The 15,949-nt window shown below is 46.2% G+C and overlaps 1 protein-coding gene across 1 annotated transcript; it reads left to right on the top strand.

Annotated features, from left to right (window-relative positions):
* Nucleotides 1–5,020: 5,020 nt before the first annotated feature.
* LOC121917586 (gap junction delta-2 protein-like) lies at nt 5,021–13,161 on the top strand. The gene is made up of 3 exons (XM_042443670.1): nt 5,021–5,122; nt 9,409–9,880; nt 12,734–13,161. Exons 1-3 carry the CDS (start codon nt 5,052–5,054, stop codon nt 13,094–13,096), a joined length of 906 nt encoding a protein of 301 aa, XP_042299604.1. The 5' UTR covers nt 5,021–5,051; the 3' UTR covers nt 13,097–13,161.
* Nucleotides 13,162–15,949: the final 2,788 nt, after the last annotated feature.

Below are 15,949 nucleotides of genomic sequence, written 5' to 3'. Positions count from 1 at the left end.
AGGTTTAAAATGTTATTGTCTACTTGTGCAAAGCTCAGCTGACCTGTTTCATTTCACGTGCCACAAACACGTGGCTGAAACTTGTTAAACTGCTCTTTCTTTTCTTGGGTGCAGGGACCTATTCTTATTCTTTCCATATTGTTTCTGTTATAATTTCTATAATAATAATTTTTTAAAATTAAAACAAAAGAAGTCATGCCCAGGGGCACAACAACTTCATTAACTGAGGTGTACCTGTAAAATGTATGCAAAGGTGTTTGCGCACAGTTTAGATGTGTCTGCAGAAGGAAGCGTTGCAAAGCTTTCATCAGACACTCCCTACAAGGACCCCCTTCGAATTAAGAACTGCCAGTTTGGGGTGACAGGATATTGGGCTCATCCCTCCTGCAAAACAATAAGAATGTGGATTTTGTGTCTGTAAGGGGAAGATTGAAAGCAGGACACAACTTCAGCCAATGATGATAAAACTGACTTGCGTTCCTTAGCAATGCAAGAGAATGATGTGCAAGTGCCCATTAGTCCACTGAGTGGCGCTATGGACATGCTGCTTGAAGAGCAGAGAGCATTTCCTTCTCTTTTGAATCTAAAGGACCAGTGAGGGTTAGATTGGATGAGACTGGGCATAATGGAGATAACTGTGAAGAAGCACAGATAAAGCATGGAACAGGTGAAGAGATGCTTGGGAAGCAATATGCTCCTTTCCCCACTCTCTACTAGTTTCACGACACTAAGTCTGATAAAGAGACCTGGAGAACTAAAAAATCTGCACATTTTTGTGACTCAATGATTGGTTCCAAACTCTGCGCACTGGATTTTTCCTCTCGTGAGATAGCATGTCTATCATCCCTGTCCCATTCTCTTTTAACTGATCTTTCTATGTCTCTTTGCAGCTGTTTATGTACCCAAGGGACCAAGGCACTACAAATAAAGGCGGATTACTGGACACCACCAAGATGGAAGCTAAACCTACTCCATCTGCAAAACCTCAGCCTCTAAGGAACAAAATAGGAAGGGAAGATGTCTACCTTGTCAAACTGATGCTCTCTATAGTTTGGCATTCTCATCCCACAGCCAGTTGTTTCTTGGATGTCCACAAACAGCACCTGTGTGTGAAGACACTTTCCAACCCGTGTTCCCCAATAACTGGTTTTGGGAGACATGTTTTTTTGCTCTTGGAGGTAAAATAGAAGCAGCATCACCAGAAGACCCATGAAGTCCTATCCTCTCTCTCCTGATCCAATCCCTCCTTTTAAAACCATAGATTTGGGGGGCTATCATGTCCTGCGGCAAAATGAATTCCACAGTAAAGTCGAGGCTTTCACAGCCAGCATCCATAGTTTTTTGTGGGTTTTTCGGTCTATGTGGCCATGTTCTAGAAGAGCTTATTCCTGACGTTTCACCAGCATCTGTGGCTGGCATCTTCAGAGAATCCCTATCCCTATTCTTTGGATGTTGTTTCTGCCCTCGGTACCCAATCTCCTGTTAAAGAAATAATGCTTTGGAATACATCATAACTGAGGTATATCTGTATCTCACTGATACAATATCCTCTTTTACTTGCCATCCTCTATGTTGCAGAGACCACACTTTGTCACTTTTCCTAGCTGGGGAAGTCCACCAAAGTCTGGGTCAGCCGAGATCACCTTTCCTGCCTCTTCTGCTCCTCTATATAATCTTGCTTTCTTTTTCTCCCTCCTTCTCTTATGGGTGCAATATTATAAAAGTAGCAACTATAAAGAAAATGGGAGAAATTAGCACTGGGGTTCAACAGATTTGCTCAGTCTTCTCTCACTACTGCTGGGAAAAGCGCAACCGCTGCCACGGTGCGCCAACAGGACTCCAGCCGTGGTCTGCTGGCGCAAGATGGAAAGCTGGCATCCATCTCTACTAGACAGCTTGGCATAAGGTGCTGCCCTGAGCCATAGCACTGAATGGAGGTGTGCAAGAGAGCCCTTGCTTTCTGGCAGCAGGCAAAGGACCTGAAGGAAAGAATGATACAAGTGTGCGTCTGTGCAATGCGTGCAGAGGCTTAGTTTTCAAGGACTGCAGCATGGCTGTGTGTATGTGTGTGTGTCATGGCTGCTGTTGCTGCTGGACCTTGGCAAGCGGTGCAGAAGAAGAGGGACTGCAGTGTGGCGGGGAGCTGGTTGTGAGAGAAAGCGCAACTGCTGGGAGGGCATTTTTTAAAGAGTGTCTATTCTCCCATGGAAAAGATTCAGGAAGCTTTTCCTTTATATACAATCCTGGCATTCAAATTGTATTGCAAGCGATTTTTGTTGTTGAGAAAGTCAATGCAGAACTGCAAATCCATTTGTGTATGTGTGTGTGTGCCTCCAAGTCACCTGTCAACTTATAGCAAACCCATCAATTTTATAGGGTTTTCTTAGGATACATATCCAGAGAAGCTGCGTTGGCCGTGCGGCAAAATACAGCTGGCCCTCTGTATCCACAGATCCTTTGCCCACAGATTCAACTGTCCACGGCCTGAAAATATTCAGATCAATAAATTCCCAAAAGCAAAGCTTGCTTTTGCTATTTTATGAGCTTCCAAGGATCTGGGTTTGGAAAAGATATATATTCAGGGATTATTTCGATTTTGGATCCTCGCTCATTTCGAAGGAGGCATCAAAATGGGTGGGAATGATGCCCTTCCCTGATTCAGTTGTACGGCGTTCATTCATTTCTCTCTGCTGAGTGCCCACAAGCCAAGATCATTTAAAAGGCATTTTTTAAAATGAGGCATTTTAAAGTCATCATTGTGTGTCTATATAAACACACAACAGAGACTTTAAAAAATGCCTTGGTTGCTGGCATCCCCTTCCATTGCCAAAACAAGCCGTGGTTTAGATGCACCCCAGATGTGTTGGGATTGTGTGTTGCAAGGTGATGGATGCATTTCTGTGGCGGGAGAGGAAGGGAAGGAGACCTTGCATGCAGCAATGCAGCACAGAGGCAGTTGTGTATGTTTCTGTTGGGAAGCTGCATTCGTTTTTTCCAGCCGGTTTTCCAGTTCTGCAACATAGATGTCACCCCAAAACCCTTGGGAATCCCCTAATCCTTGGCCTGCTTCTGCAATAACCTGATTGATATCCAATTGATATAGAGGGACTCCGCAACCTCTGTGTGTGTGTGTGTGTGTGTGTGTGGTGTGTGTTAGAGACTGCAGCAATGAATGCAGCTGAAATGCTGCAAAAGGGGTGTGAGTGTTCATGGGCAGATACAACAATCTCTTTCTCTGGCAATAAGGAAGATGGGGACAATAAGCATAAAATCATGATGCTGGTGCAAACAGCAGCAGCCCAGTATGTATTTAATCCACATGCAAGATAGGATTACACTCACTTTTACACTACACTATATAAACGATATATAGCTCTCGCTCTCTTCTCTGGTTTTACATATAGTGATAGCTATATCTATTAGGTGATATATATATATATATACATACACACACACACACACAGAGCAATATATATATATGCATGTGTATAAACACACACACACACAAACATGTGTATAAATACACAGACACAGACATATATAAAACAATGGCCTGTTACAGACTGCCAAAATAAAGCTGCTTGGGGTCTCTTTGGAGGTATGCTGTTTAAATGATACATGCATCCTAAGAATCCGGAAGCTGCACCAAAACTGCACTCCAGTGCTTAGGAATGGAGTGTGGCTTTGGCGCGACCTCCAGACTCTTAGGACCCATCCATCATTTAAATAGCATACCTCCAAAGAGACCCCAAGCAGCTTTATTTTGGCAGTCTGTAACAGGCCAATGAGAGCCATTCTGGTGTATTCAGTTGACCGCTGGACTAGGACTCTAGAGACCAGGGTTTGGATCCTGCCTTGACCATAGAAACCCACTTGGTGACCCTGGGCAAGTCACACTCTCTCAGCCTCAGATGGCAATGGCAAACTCCCTTTGAATAAATCTTGCCACAAAAACCCTATTATAAAAAGGCTGCCCAATGTTGGGTGGCAGATGGAGGGTCTCTGTCTGGTCTGGCCATAGAGATAGACACACTCACACAGAGGCTCACAAACACAGGCACAGAGACACACACTCACACCCACCCACCCACACACACACACACACACACACACAAGCACAGAAACTCTTACTCACACACAGGCACACCATACATACACACATACACACACAGAGGCACAGGAAGTCACATCTACACCCATACACACACACAGGTACAGACACAGACACACACAGAAGCACAGAAACTCACACTCAGGCACAGAGACATAAGAGAGAGACACACTCACACACCCCGTGAGAGAGACTCTCACACCCACAGATGCACAGAAACTCACACTCACACATAGGCACAGAGGGACAGACACACTCACACAAACACAGGCACAGCAGAGACACTCGCACTCAGACAGAGAGACATAGGGATAGACACACTTAGGCACAGAGACTCACACTCACACCCATCCACAGAGCGAGAGAGAGAGAGATGCAGAGATAGAGACACTCACACACACACACAGCCGCGTGCCTTGCACTTAATCCGTCCCCTTCCACCACTCCCCCCCCCCACACACACCACACACACACACACACAACCTCCTCCTCTTACTCCTCTTTCCCTCCTCCTCTGCTTCCTTTGGCTGCCCTTGATCAGCCAGGTGAACAGAGAGAGCGCCCAGACCCTAAAGGAAAGGAAGAAAGGAAGAAGAGAGAAAGAAAAAGAAAGAAAGGCTGCCTCTTTCTCTGCTTCTCCAGATGCAGGGATGACTGCGGGGGTCTCTGCGGATGCCCCTGCCAGCCTCCATCCTTCCTCCTCCTCCTCCTCCTTCTTCTCCTCCTCCTTTCCTCCTCCTTCTCCCTTCCCTTCTTCCTGATGGCGAGGAGGGCAGCCTGAGGGCCAGCCAGGGAAGAGGAGGAGGAGGAGCGAGGAAGAGGAGGAGGAAGGGGGCCCCTGGGCTGCTGCTGCTGCTCCTAGTATTAGGACTGCCATCCCCATCATCCCTGGTCGGAGGCGCCTTCGGATGCAGGGAGAGCCGCCCAGCCCTTCGGAGCGATGGGAGAGTGGACCATCCTGGAAAGGCTGCTGGAGGCTGCGGTCCAACAGCATTCCACCATGATAGGCAGGTGGGTCCCAAAGAGGAGGCATGGATGGAGGGATGGATGCATGCAGCCACACGGGAGGGATAACCCGGATTGGCCCCGCTTTATAACTCTGTCTGGCTCAAGGCTATGGAATTCTGGGAGTTGGTTGTGGGCCCGGGGGAAGGCCAACTAGGGCTTGATGTTTCCAGCAAGTTTCCAGCTCTTCTTGGGGCATGCCTTCCATTCTTTTCTGGCAGGGTCCTCCATTTGGAGGACACCTGGCCAGCCTGAGTAGGAAGGAGATGGGAGCCCCTCTTGTTTGAGCATGTCCTCCATTTGGGCATGGAGGACCTCTGATCAGCTGCTGGGTGGGAAGATGGGGGGTCCCCTTTTATTTGGGCATGCCCTCCATTTCTCCCTTTTGGAGCTCCTTCTGGTTGGTCACCCAGAGGAGAAAGAGCCATGGATTTATATTGATATAAATATATACATCAGTGTGTGTGTGGAATATTTGTAATAACATGTGTATTTGTTTTAAATAAATATAAATATAAAGCCCTTTCCAAAACTCTAGGCATCTAGGATCTGGCAGGTGCAGCTTGTCCTCTGGAGGGAAAAGGAGTGGAGAGGGAAGCTGCACCTGTGGAAATGCCCTGCTGCTTGGCATCTGAAAACACTTCCCCTGTTTTGCTCCTTTTCCCCTTGAACAAGCTGGATTCCCAGTTATTTCCTCACTACTACTACTACTACTACTACTACTAGTACTGCCACCCCCCTTTGCTCTTTTGCTGTGTGCCTTCAAGTCATTCCCGACTCATAGCACCCCTACCATGGCAAGATTTCATTGAATCGTACAGAGTTGAAGGAGACCCCAAGGGCTCTCCAGTCCAAACCCATTCTGCCATGCAGGAATTCATAGTCAAAGCACCCCTGACAGGTAGTGCTTAAAAGCCTCCAAAGGGGACTCCACATTCTGAGGCTGAGAGAGTGTGCCTGGTCCTAGGTCACCCATTGGGTTTGTATGGCTGAGTAGGAAATCAAACCCTGGTCTCCAGAGCCATGCTCCAACACTCAAAGCCCTATACCAGGCACCACATCTCTTTCTCTTCTTATATGAAGGGTATAGGTGCTGTCATTTCTTCCACCTCTCCAATAATTTTGAAAGTCTGGAGCCACAAGCCCCTAGCAGGATGCGCATTCCTGCGGACATCCAGCCATGCGTTACAGATGCTTCTTTGCAGAGCGAATGAGGGTATGGTCTAGTGGTCGGAGGTGCCGGCAATGCAGTAGTCGCTTCTGTCACTGGGCAAAATGCTTTGGTTTGTGAAGGTTAGGAATCTTCCTCTCCTCTCGCTCTGCCTCCGCTACCTCATGGTTACCCAAAAATGAGGACTTTTGCTCCACATTAAAGACTAGCAGATTTATAATGCCATAAGCATTCATCGACTAAAATCCAAAGCATCAGATACATACAGTGTTACTCTCAGTTGCTGGGTGTATATCTACTATCGCTTCTTCTTTGTGTATAGGCATATATTTAGACAGAAACATGCATAGGTGTTCATAGTCATTCATATATTCATAGATGTAGAGAGAAACAGGCGCTCATATTCATTCATATATTCATCGCCCTGTCCTCAATTGGCAGCTTTCTTTCTTTCTTTCACATGTACAGGCATGTACTGTATAATGTTTCCCACTGCATGCCTAGGTATATATGTTCCTTCTTCCAAAAGGTAACATTCCCTGTGTCTGTTGAAGTGGCCTAATTCCCAAAAGCTTATGCCGTCACAATTCCGGATTCCACAAAACTCTTGGTTGTTGCAGATTTGTTAGCTATTTTGCTTTTTAAAAATATGTGTTTATTTGGTGCAACAGTTCAACACAGCAACTCATCTAGCAGCTTTGTTTATATCTAACTATCTGTATCTATAACATTTATCCTAAACTGATGACAAGGAAGCCATGCTGGCCAGGGAGGGATGATGGGAGCTGTAGTTAATGCACATCCAGAGGACAACAAGTTAAGGAACGCTGCCACAAGTTGGTGCAGCCAGGGAAAGCTGGTAGGGTGATGCTCGCTGGAAACTTTTAAGCTCCTTCCAGTCTAGATTTACTTTGACAGCCTGGTTCTTTTTTCCCTTTAAAATATGGGATGGGAAAGTCTGCCCTCCCTAATCCTCAGCTCTTCCAGATTCCTCAGGTGGCCCTTTTTCTGGCCAGAAGGAAGGTGTATGTGAACTGTGTCTCCTAGAAGCATCCAGCAGAAGAGATTTGTCCTTTACCAGAAGTAAGGACAAATCCCCCAGCAAGGAAATAGCCCCAGCAGTACCCCTTCCCAGGGCTTGGCAGTAACTGGGGGAGAAGGTTTAGATGGTGCACAGGGGCAACCCACGCAGAAGAAGACATATAGGCATGTATCCATATTACTCAATTTACGTATGTACATGTCACCAATAGCAGTCCTGCTAGAGAAAAGTGGAGGGAAAAGATGAATTATTTGAGCATGTACAGTGTCTTCCACACCACACTTTCCAACACAACCAAAAAGCTGAAAGAGTATAATATATGGAGCGGGGGAAGAGAAGAACGCTTGGGCATTGATATGTCCTTCCGGCAACTTTTAAGACAATAGCACACTTTTTGTGTGGCTGGCATCTTCAGAGAATGCTGGCATGGAAGAGAGTTGGATACACACACACACTGTGTGACCCTGGGTAGGGAGAAGTGATTTCCATGTTAATCTGTGTATTGTTCTGTTGTTCTGTGTATTGTATTGTTCTGTTGCTGGAACTGCATTCCATGTTGTTGGAATGCAGTGTCCATAATCCTTCAGCAATGGCTGTGCTGGCTAAGGCTGATGGGAACTGCAGGCCAAAAACAGCTGGAATGACATTGCTCACCGCTACTATGGGGGAAGTTATTTAGGAGTAACCTCAAGAAGTCCTTCCATCTCTCCTTTGGCCATCCTACTGACTGAACACACGCTGACACACATATTGCTATGGTGCTTGGTCTCTGTTGCCTCCCTGTCTTCTGATTTCTAGGACCCCGCTGTCATTGATAGGGAGACTGTAGCACCCACACTAATTCAGGAAGGAAGGCATCCAAGCAGCAGCAGTAGGGAGTGACGGGGAGAAAAGAGGGTCAGCATGGCTGGTCAAAGTGGTTTAAGAGGCAGACACTGCAGTCAAGACGGGGCAGAGAGGATCAGTCAAGTGTGCAATAGACCCAGGGAGGGCAAAAGGCAACCAATAGGAATGAAGTGATAGGGCACAAGTGGTTTTGACTGCAGCTCCCATCATCCCTCACCATTTGATATAGGTTAGAGCTGATATGCCCCAAAACATCAGGAGGACTAAAGCTGTTCATTGCTGAAGCAGGGGGAAGACTGAGTGTGTTCATACTAAGATGGATTGAGTTAGAGAAAGTGGAAAAGAGAAGAATGAAAGATGGGAAGGCCCTCCAATAACTTTCTCTAACCTAATGTTCTCCACAGGTTATAGGCTATAACTCCTTTTATCCTTACTTGTTATCCATGCTGTCTGGTGGGAGTTGTAGTCTAAAATCTTGCAAAGGGGATTGCTTAGGAACATTCATGCTGGTCTTCTGACAAATGGTCCATCCATGGCAGCATCTCGTCTAGAAGAGCAACCAACCTGAGATGCTGCAGCAGAGGTCCCTGGACTGTCATTGGCACATCCTTTCCTCTAGTTATTCTCAGTTGCTTCGGTCCTAGGAGGGTGCCACCCTTTGACATTCTTGGGCAAAGCCTGCTTCTGAGGCCTGCCCACTTCTTTTAATTTCCTCCTGCCCTGTCATTCTGAGCAATGCCAAGTTCATTCACTGACCACTTTTCGGACAAGTGCTGTCACCCAACGTGGCATACATCAACTAAAAAAGTGATGGCTGGGAGCTGGTGTCTCCTCTGTCAGCAAAGCAATAAAACTTCTCTGAGTTTGAGCGTGATCTTTAAAGGATCAATCTAAGCTGCTGAATCTATTGGATAGGGTGGGAATTGATAGCTCCTTTAATATTTGGATTACAAACTGGAGTAGGTTCACCACCCCACCCACCTGGTTGCCACTGTTTCTTTGGACTTGAACACTGGCTAGCCGATCTTGCTCCTTTGGCCAACGATGGGTCAAAATGCTCCTTCTTCAAGCCAAGCCACCTTTCTGGTATGAAGTGGAAGTGAGGTCTCTCCTGCTTCTCCTTCTCCAGTGGATAAATGTAGTCAGGTTGGTGTCTCCCTTGAAATGATGTTACTCCTGGGATGCAGGAAGGAAGTTCTTTTCTCACCTTACTCTTTTCCTTGCTGTTTCTAGGATCCTGCTGACGGTGGTGGTGATCTTCCGCATTTTGATAGTGGCCATTGTAGGAGAGACAGTTTACGAGGACGAGCAGACTATGTTCATGTGTAACACGCTGCAGCCGGGCTGCAACCAGGCCTGCTATGACAAGGCCTTCCCCATTTCGCACATACGCTACTGGGTCTTCCAGATTATCCTGGTGTGCACCCCCAGCCTCTGCTTCATCACTTACTCGGTGCACCAGTCAGCAAAGCAGCGGGACCGACGGTATTCCTTCCTCTACCCACTACCGGAAAAAGACTGTGCCCGTGATGGGGGCAAGAAGGTAAAGAACGTCAATGGTATCTTGGTGCAGAATCCTGATGGCTTGTCCAAGGAGGAACCCGACTGCCTGGAGGTGAAGGAAATCCCCAACACCCCCTTGCGGCCGCCCAAGAGCTCCAAGGTCAAGCGCCAAGAGGGCATCTCCCGCTTCTACATCATCCAGGTATATCTTTTGTCAAATGTTGATCATGATGCTGGGGTTCGCCTCCAGATGCTTGGGACTTTTGACTTCCAGAATCCCTTACAATTGGCTACGGTGTTTGAGTTTTCTGGTACAAAATATTTGGTGGTCCAAGAGTTGAGAACCCTTTCTAATTTGTTAGATGTTCAGTGTCTGGATTTCCAAGGGAAAGTTTAGAATCCACTGAGAAGAGGAAACGATACTTAAGCCATCAGTGCATTGCTGTAGTAAGGTCATTGCTGTTCTACCTTATGTCAATAGTCACATGTATTTACTACATCACCTGGCAAAGTACAGCCGGACTTTCATATTTTTGGGGGATCCGTTCTGGGACACACACCCTGAGGATATGAAAAAAATGCAGGACCTTAAATCCTGGTGTCCCTAATGTTGGCACAACATGTGTCACAAATGGGGGCAACAAGGCTTACCAACTGTGGATATGCAAATCCACAGGTGGCAAGCCCATGGATGGCAAGGTCCCCTGTGTGCTCCAAGGGGTTTTCTTGGCAAGTATTTTCTGAGGGGGATTGCCATGCTCTGAGGCTGAGAGACTGTGACTTGACCAGGGTCACCCCATGGGCTTCCATGGCCAAGGAGGGCTTCGAAACCTGGTCTCCAATGCTCAGTCCAATGCTCAAACCACTAAACCACACTGGCTCTCATTGGCAGTTTAGGGAGCGGTATTTGAAATTCTTCATCAGAGAGCTCTAGTGCCTCTCCAAACTACAGATTCCAGGACTCCATAGGATGCAGCAATGCATTTGAAGTGGAATCATAGCACTATAAATTTATAAAGTATGAAAAGCAACCCAGGTGTCAAGGGAAAAATATAACTGAAGATGGAGCATTTCAGCACGAGGTACAGCTCCAAATGAGTCTTTTCATTCAGTGCTAAGCAAAGGGGCCAGTGAAGACCCAGTCCCATTCTTATTTTTTAATTATTAGCCCATCTTTCTCCTAGTTTGGGGCTCAAGGCAGCTTCCAACAGTTATAACAAACATGGTTAAAATCCATACCATACCAACATTAAAGTATAAGTAAATTATCAAAAGGGGGAAAAACCGTTAAAGTGAAAAACATAAAAAACACAAATAAAGTACAAAACCTATTCCCCTTAAATAATAAAATATGAAAGGCCTGCTGGAAGAAAAAGGTCTTCACCTGGAGTTGGAAAGATAGTAAGGAGGGTGCCAGTCTAACCTTTTTGGGAAGGGAGTACTAGCGCTGGGGGCAGCTACCAAGAAGTTCCCAAGAGATATAGTATGAGGATGGTGGGAGGGAGAATATGACCATCCTAGCAAAACACAGGCAAGTTCATATGGGGAAAATGCAGATAATTGTAGCCCTTTCACAGCACTTAGGAATCTCTTAGCACACTTTCTAGGATCATGGGGTTCATAGAGCAAAGCAGAGCTTGGGAACATTACTTTTGGTGACTAAAAGTCCCAGAATCCTTGACATTAGCATGGCTGCTTAATAAACTTGCTGGGGGATTCTAGGGGTTGTAATCCCTCCATGTTGCTGGAGCAAGGCCTTGGGAAACAGTCATGTTGATTCAACACGGCTGCAGTTAACTTGCTTTTAGGGGTGCAATTTGAGGTGACAAGATTCAGTACCCCAAGTTGTCCCTAAGGGCCCTAGTGCACTACACTGTCATAGTGCTATTGTTCCACTTTAGTTTAGTGAAGCCCAAGAGCTCTTTGGATGAGAATTCAAAATGTTCCTCCCTAAACTGCAAATCCTAGGATTCCATTTGATGATGTTGCTGTGGAAGTTAAAGTGGAATAATAGTGCTATAACAGTACAGTATTGTGTAATAGAGCCCTAAATCATCTTACCTCAAATCAATACAGGTTGAGTCTCCTGTAACTGAAATGCTTGGGACCAAAAGTGTTTTGGATTTTGCAGTATCTGTATATACATAAAACCTTGGAGATGGGGCCCAAGTCTAAACATGAAGTTCACTTACGTTTCATAAATACCTTATACACATAACCTGAAGATAATTTTATAAACAATTTATTGTTCGTGAAACAAAATCTGTGTGTATTGGACCATCAGAAAGCATAGGTGTCACTATCTCAGCCACTCATGTGGACAGTTTTAGGGTTTGGAGTATTTAGGATTTCAGAATTCCAGACAAGGGAGATGCAAACTGTACTTATTATTCTATTCAGGCTGGCCTTTCTCTAAATTTCAGTCACAATGCCCATGACTTTCTTTCCCCCCTCTTTATCCCACAATTTATTATAGCTTTAACAAAAGACTACAATTCTTCTAAATGAAACCAGAACCGGAATACATCAAAAAGTCAATACAAACTGCAAAACACAGGCTATACTCAGTGCAACAAATAACAAACAATTAAGGAAAAACAGACAAGCCTTAATGTGCAAATAAGCAAATCCCCAGCTAATGATTATAGTGGGTATATGATTCCCTGTGCCTATACCTTCCAAGTAGTTGGTTCACCCAAACAGCTCCTTTGTGTCCACAAAATGCCAGCTTAGGTACCCAAACAGCTTGCTTTTATTGCCAGGTTGCAGCTCAAGTATCTTGAGCTACATCAAGAAATACTAAATATTTTGGTTTCCCCAAGTTATTCACATAAACCAAGAGTGGGCAACTGTGGTCCTCCAGATGTTTTCACACTCCAGCTTCCATAATTCCTCTTCATTGACAATCTATACAATAGCCAGGACTGATAGACACTGGCTTGAAAACATCTAAAGGAACATAGCTGCCCACCCCTTGTATAAACTCTTTGCTATTCCAGTGGCATCTGAATTTTAAGGATTTCAAATGCTTGGCCTCTCTCTCCCGCTACTTCAGGTAGTTTTCCGCAATGCCTTGGAGATTGGTTTCCTAGCAGGACAGTACTTCCTGTATGGGTTCAATGTGCCAGCTATCTTTGAATGCGACCGCTACCCGTGCGTGAAAGAGGTGGAGTGCTACGTCTCCCGCCCCACCGAGAAAACTGTCTTCTTGGTCTTCATGTTTGCCGTGAGTGGGATCTGTGTCCTCCTGAACCTGGCTGAGCTCAACCACCTCGGCTGGCGCAAGATCAAGACGGCCATCCGGGGAGTACAGGCCAGACGGAAATCCATCTGCGAGGTGCGCAAGAAGGACATCTCCTCGCTGGCCCAAGTGCCTACGCTCGGACGGACACAGTCGAGTGAGTCTGCCTACGTTTGAGTTTTGTCAAATCCCGTGAGGGAACGGGGGTCTTGTCAGCGGGTCTTGATTTCGCCCGTGCAAAAACCAACCAATTGAATAACCTACAGAACTGACCACAATACCTCCCAAGTTCATGATGCAATATTCTGCAGGTGCTTTCCACAGCCCTTCTCCTCCAACTTCAGGGGAAGGGGCTTCACCTTCGCTTTAAGGGCTGAATAGAGAAATCCAGCTCCTCAGGAGCCAAGGGAAGGGCAGAGGGAGCAGAGGTTCTGCTCCCCGTCGTCTTCTTTCAATCTGGCTTCCATTTCATAATTTACACACTTAGTAACTACTATGATTATGGTGCAAGCAAAACAGTGGGGTTCGTGGAAACTTGTGCCTATGACTCCTTTTTATGGACCAGGTGATGCAAACGCATGAAACAGCAGGGTGGCTTTCGGGGGGGGAGGACAGGGGGGGGGGGCTCGCTTTGTGGGTTCTAGATATACATATGTATTTCCCCCCTTGGGAAAAAGCAAACAATGGGGAGGAGATGAGAGGAGGTTCTCCCTGAACTCTCTCTTGCACGACTGGCGTTCTCTCAGCTGCTGTAATGTAAATATTTAATAAGCGTGATTTTTTTTTAAAAAAAGAAAAACCAAAAACCCAGTAAGGTATGCAATAAAAAAAGGAATGTTTTGATCATTTTTCTCCCTGGTTGTCTCTCTGTTGGTATTTGGTTTATCAGGACAGGGCAGACAAGAATAGGTTTACCTCTCTGTGTGGCACTGAAAATATTCCAAAGGAAGAGGCAACTGGATCAGTGCCTCTTCGATTGCTGCTAGGGCTACCATTTATTAAAAAATCCAGGCACGTGCCTCTATCCTTAAGAACAGCACGATCTACAGATATAAAGCTCCCCAGTGTTTGATTGCAGAAGTGGACAAAGTATGGCCCTCGAGGCTTTGGACTATAAGTCCCAGCAGTTCTAGTCTGCATCGTAAATGCTGAAGAATGATGGGAGTTACCAATACTGGGAGGGCAATGTTTTAGCCACCACCCCTGTTCTATTGCTGTGACAAATAAGATTTAATTTCAGCATGTCAGGTTGTTCTGATACGCACAGGAGGAAGCGCAAAGGACTGTTATTTGCTGTCTAGCAGACTTTGACTTATAGAGATCCTATGAATGAGAGACTCCAAGAATGCCACCAATCGGCTCAGCTCAGGTTCCCTAAAATCTCCCAGCCAGCTTGACCGCTTTTTAAGTTCTGGATCTGCTTCTGTAAAGAGGCAACGCTAGCAATGCAGCATCCACCAGAGACAATCAGACTATGGGTACATGATGTTTTCCCTCTGATGGAAATTCTCCAAATCTTCCTCTCTTATTTTCTCCCCCAGTTCTGTCCTACTGCCATGGCACAGGGCTGTCCCATTGCCTCGGCCCAAGGGATCTTGGCAAGGCAAAACCTCTCCTCTCCGATGCACCCGTGTGTGAGAGCACACAGAGACACACGGACGCATGCCCCCTCCCACCGCTGTCAGCTGCAGTGGCCTTTCATCCCTTAATCTGTCTTCTAATAGGTCTAAAGCAGAGAAGGAGGTTAACTGGGCACCATCTGGCTCACGCCTGCAAGGGACCAAACAGGCACAGGCTGAATGGTCCAAGATCTCTCAGTTCCAAAGGGATGTGAGGCAACCCAGGAGATCTGACCAAGAGCCCTTCCTGCCTCCAAGGGAGAAGAACCCCAGGAGCCTCATCTCAACACCCCAAAACGCTTCCCTTTCCAAAAGTCAGGGGGGAAGGATAGCAGACAGCAGGCACACAGCCCAGGCAACAGTTCCTCCTCTATTACATTTACTAATCCTCCCACTTCCTTCTGTCCCCGTCCCCTAAGCTGTTCATAGGCAGCCCCCTATGTCACACCCGTCCATTTTACTTGCCCTCCTGTGGTGCAGTTAAGAGTGTAAACCCCCTCTAAGCTGCTTTGGTGACCCAAACAGATGAGCAAAGGAGTTCAGACAAAAATATGAGGCGCTCAGAAGACAGAAGAGAAGGGTGGAGGGCAGGAACTGGAGGCACTACTAAAATGGGAGGTGTGCTTTCAGGGCACCAGTCCACATGCCCATCACCCATGTCTGTTGAGCCTTCCTGCACCATTTATTTTAGTTCTTTAGATGTTCCCAGACAGCAACTCCCATCCATTCTCACTTTTGTCTATACAGTACTAATAAGGGCTGATGAAGTTGCAATTCAAAGAAGGCCCCAAGCTTGGGAAAAGGTTTTGTTTGGTTTTTTGCATCAAAATGCGCAAAACGTCCCAGACATCATAACCCTTAGCCATGCTGGATAAGACATTCCAGCAATTGCTGTAATGTGTCCAAGCCCAAGCCCTGTCCTTCCTTCAAACTATTTTCTGGATGAAGTTTTTGGCTTAGCCACATTTACTCACATCTATCTCTTTGCTCCTCATCTCTCTCCTTGTACTGGTAGTGGAGACCTTGTGGCCTTCCAGATGTTTCAGACTTCAGCTCCCAGAAGCTCAAGACAGCATGGCCAATAGTTGGGGACTGAGGTGGTTTTGGAGTAAAACATCATTAGGACTAAAAGATCTTCAGTCTTGACTCAAACAGATCGAAAGCCAAGCTGGTAACATACTAAGGCGGCCTGTGTTGAATTACATCCCTGATAGCCATCTTACTTTATCTTAAAGCGACATGGAAGGAAAATGGTGCCAAATGGTGATCCAAACTTGCCTGATCACCAAGTCATTCTTCTAGAGGACCTTTTAGAGAGGATGAAGGAACAAGTATTCTCTACTCCTCTTTGAAAGCAGCAGAGCACAGCCTTCACATTCTTCATTTTTCTCACTCCTCCTGAGTGTTTGCA

The sequence above is a fragment of the Sceloporus undulatus genome, unplaced genomic scaffold, assembly GCF_019175285.1.
Source record: "Sceloporus undulatus isolate JIND9_A2432 ecotype Alabama unplaced genomic scaffold, SceUnd_v1.1 scaffold_24, whole genome shotgun sequence".
NCBI lineage: Eukaryota > Metazoa > Chordata > Lepidosauria > Squamata > Phrynosomatidae > Sceloporus > Sceloporus undulatus.
This window is presented reverse-complemented; position numbering and strand designations above follow the sequence as displayed.